This window comes from Eurypyga helias, unplaced genomic scaffold, assembly GCF_000690775.1.
Source record: "Eurypyga helias isolate BGI_N326 unplaced genomic scaffold, ASM69077v1 scaffold26406, whole genome shotgun sequence".
NCBI classification, from domain to species: Eukaryota; Metazoa; Chordata; class Aves; order Eurypygiformes; family Eurypygidae; genus Eurypyga; species Eurypyga helias.
The window spans coordinates 277-1,312 of NW_010257615.1; the positions used below are offsets into that span (position 1 = coordinate 277).

At 38.0% G+C, this 1,036-nt stretch overlaps 1 protein-coding gene across 1 annotated transcript in view; it reads left to right on the top strand.

The window, feature by feature from the left end:
- The first annotated feature begins 673 nt into the window (after nt 1-673).
- The window catches only part of LOC104511465 (prostaglandin F2-alpha receptor-like), an 18,759-nt gene continuing 18,396 nt past the window's right edge, over nt 674-1,036 (top strand). Inside the window, 1 exon segment of the mRNA XM_010154091.1 lies at nt 674-1,036. Coding sequence (XP_010152393.1) covers nt 674-1,036 — 363 coding nt within the window.

Below are 1,036 nucleotides of genomic sequence, written 5' to 3' on the forward strand. Positions count from 1 at the left end.
GTGGGAAGTAACTTGCAGAATTGGCTTCTGAGTAAGAGACCGTTTAAAATGCAAGTTTGTGAGGGAACTGGGGAGTTTGAGACCTCAGTGTTGGTTAGGTTAAAGCTTTAAAACATTGAATTGTGAGAGGAGAAGTACTTGGAAGATGCTAGGACATTGTTTTGAAAATAAATGCCTAACAGTGAGAAGAAAAATGGAGTGTGATTATCATCTCAAAACATTCCACTTTGTGTATTTCACTTTTGACTGTGGTTGGGCTGATAAATACTTTAGAAGTATGTTGCAAAAACATTTGTTTATATATGTAGTTTAAACACCAGAATGTTTTGTATGGTTTCTCTGATGATACGTACATGAGCATTATATATTTTATACATTATGTCTCTTACATGTGCAGAGATAAAGATACTGTACCAATCTGCACTGTATAATGCATGCAGATAACTTTTATCCTGTGGTGGATGAGCTCAAAATATGATGCCATATCATATCACTCAGAAAACTGGAAAATTAGATTTGTACCACAGGCTAATATTGTGGAATTTCTGTTTCAAATGTCATTTGGACAGTGGTATGCCTTTTACAGTGTGTGTATATTTGTTTTTAATATTGCAGATGCCTTTTGATTGCAAGACTGCTGAAATGTTTTGAGGGCTGCCTCTCCTTTCTAACCATGAACAGTTCAAAATCACCAGGGCTCGCTGGATTTGGAATCTTAAAAAACACAACCTGCCACACGGAGAAGAAGATTTCAGTTTTCTTTTCAATAATCTTCATGACGGTGGGAATTTTGTCCAACAGTCTTGCAATAGCAATTCTCATGAAGGCATATCAGAGATTTAGACAGAAATCAAAAGCCTCCTTTTTGCTCCTTGCTAGTGGTTTGGTCGTCACAGATCTCTTCGGCCACCTCATCAACGGAGCCATTGCAGTGTTTGTGTACGCGTCGGATAAAGACTGGATTCGATTTAACCAGTCCAACATTCTTTGCAGTGTTTTTGGCATCTGCATGGTTTTCTTTGGTTTGTGCCCGCTC